At 47.4% G+C, this 1,440-nt stretch overlaps 1 protein-coding gene across 1 annotated transcript in view; it reads right to left on the bottom strand.

Moving 5' to 3' along the window:
* Positions 1–1,440, bottom strand: part of SGSM1 (small G protein signaling modulator 1) — a 61,585-nt gene that overhangs the window by 32,687 nt on the left and 27,458 nt on the right. Inside the window, exon 11 of the mRNA XM_029922211.1 lies at positions 534–662. Coding sequence (XP_029778071.1) covers positions 534–662 — 129 coding nt within the window. The remainder of the gene's footprint in view (positions 1–533; positions 663–1,440) is intronic.

The following is a 1,440-nucleotide window of genomic DNA, read 5'->3' as shown; positions in this document are numbered from 1 at the left end:
AATTACAGGAATGGAAGAACGTTCTGGTGGTCGTCAGGTGTTCTTAGGCTGGGAGTGAGAGCAGGGAGGCTGTGGCCTCAACAGGGCGACAGGAGGACCCTGGTAGCACCAGAAATGTTCAGTTTGTTGACCGTGATAGTGATATACAAACCTAGTCATGTAAGAAAACTGTGGATAACTACACACACACACACACACACACACACACACACGTCAGTACTTTGGTTGGGATAGTAGTTTTGTAAGATGCTACCATTGGGATAAATTAGATAAAAGATACATGAAATCATTATGCGTTATTTCCTAGAGCCGTATAATGAATCTCTAATTCTCTCAAAATAAAGTTTATTTTCCACAATGACATCTGTGGCTTGGGTTGTTTCTACTGGACAGCACTGCCCTGGAGCTTCCTGGCCCCCCCCACGTTCCCTGGCGCCATCTTGGTCTGACACGGAACCAGAGCGTGTCCATTCCCACAGTATGTGGCTCCTTTTGTTGCCAAAGGCCCCACTGCCCGTCAGACGTAAACCAACCTCCTTCCTTTCTGTTTCAGTCATCCCAAACTGGTAGTGGCCCAGTTGGAAGGGCCACACGGCCTTGCGGATCTCCGGCTGGATGCCCCCATAGTAGATGAGGCGTAGCAGCTCCTGTTCCTCGTAACTCTGTGGTAGGTGGGAGGAAGCAAAGGGTTTGGTCAACGGAAAACCAGAAGGTGGGCTCCGTGGACCTGGCAGTCCCGCTTCTCAGACCTGGTCCTTAGAGATCAGGGGGTGAATAAGCAAAGCCTTTTGTACTGGGATATCTATCATGGCATCACAGGAGAAAGCAAAACCCTGGAAAGCCCCCAACTGCCCGTCGATGAGGTGGGTGGGTAGGGAATGGTGCATCCCCACAGGGGAATACAAGCAAAGAGTAAAAAGAGCGGAAGGTGCATCCATGAGAACTTAAAAAGATGTTCAATGCATATTGTCAAGTGGAGAAAACAAGGTGCAGAACACATCTAGTGTGAGCCCATTTTTTTTAAAGGCCAGTATATAATGAATTAACATTTGTGCTTAGCTTTTAGTCAGCTTTGTGCGTTGTGTTTATTTGGCCATACCATCTCAAAGTTGTTAACCTTGGCTCAGCTCAGAGAAAATTGTTTAAAAGCAAATCAATCCAACATGACCGTTTCCAGCAGGTTCTTCATGCACTAATACCATCTGTGCACACGACGGCGACTTTAACAACTGTGTGCTGGGTTGTCAAATAGGCTTGCCCTCTTTTTCAACTTCATTTTCAGGCAAAGGCTTTGCAGTTATAATGAGTCACCCTGGAGGGACCAGCAGGTCGTGTGTGTGTGTGTGTGTGTGCGTGTGTGTGTGTGTAAAATACCAATGACTGCTGAAAAGCTACTCTGAAGGGCAGTGGGGTCCCGTCTCCTCCCATCTCTTTACTTTA

The sequence above is a fragment of the Suricata suricatta genome, chromosome 14 (genome assembly GCF_006229205.1).
Source record: "Suricata suricatta isolate VVHF042 chromosome 14, meerkat_22Aug2017_6uvM2_HiC, whole genome shotgun sequence".
Classification (NCBI taxonomy): Eukaryota; Metazoa; Chordata; class Mammalia; order Carnivora; family Herpestidae; genus Suricata; species Suricata suricatta.
Note: the sequence above shows the minus strand (reverse complement) of the source record. Positions and strands in the feature narration are given on the sequence as shown.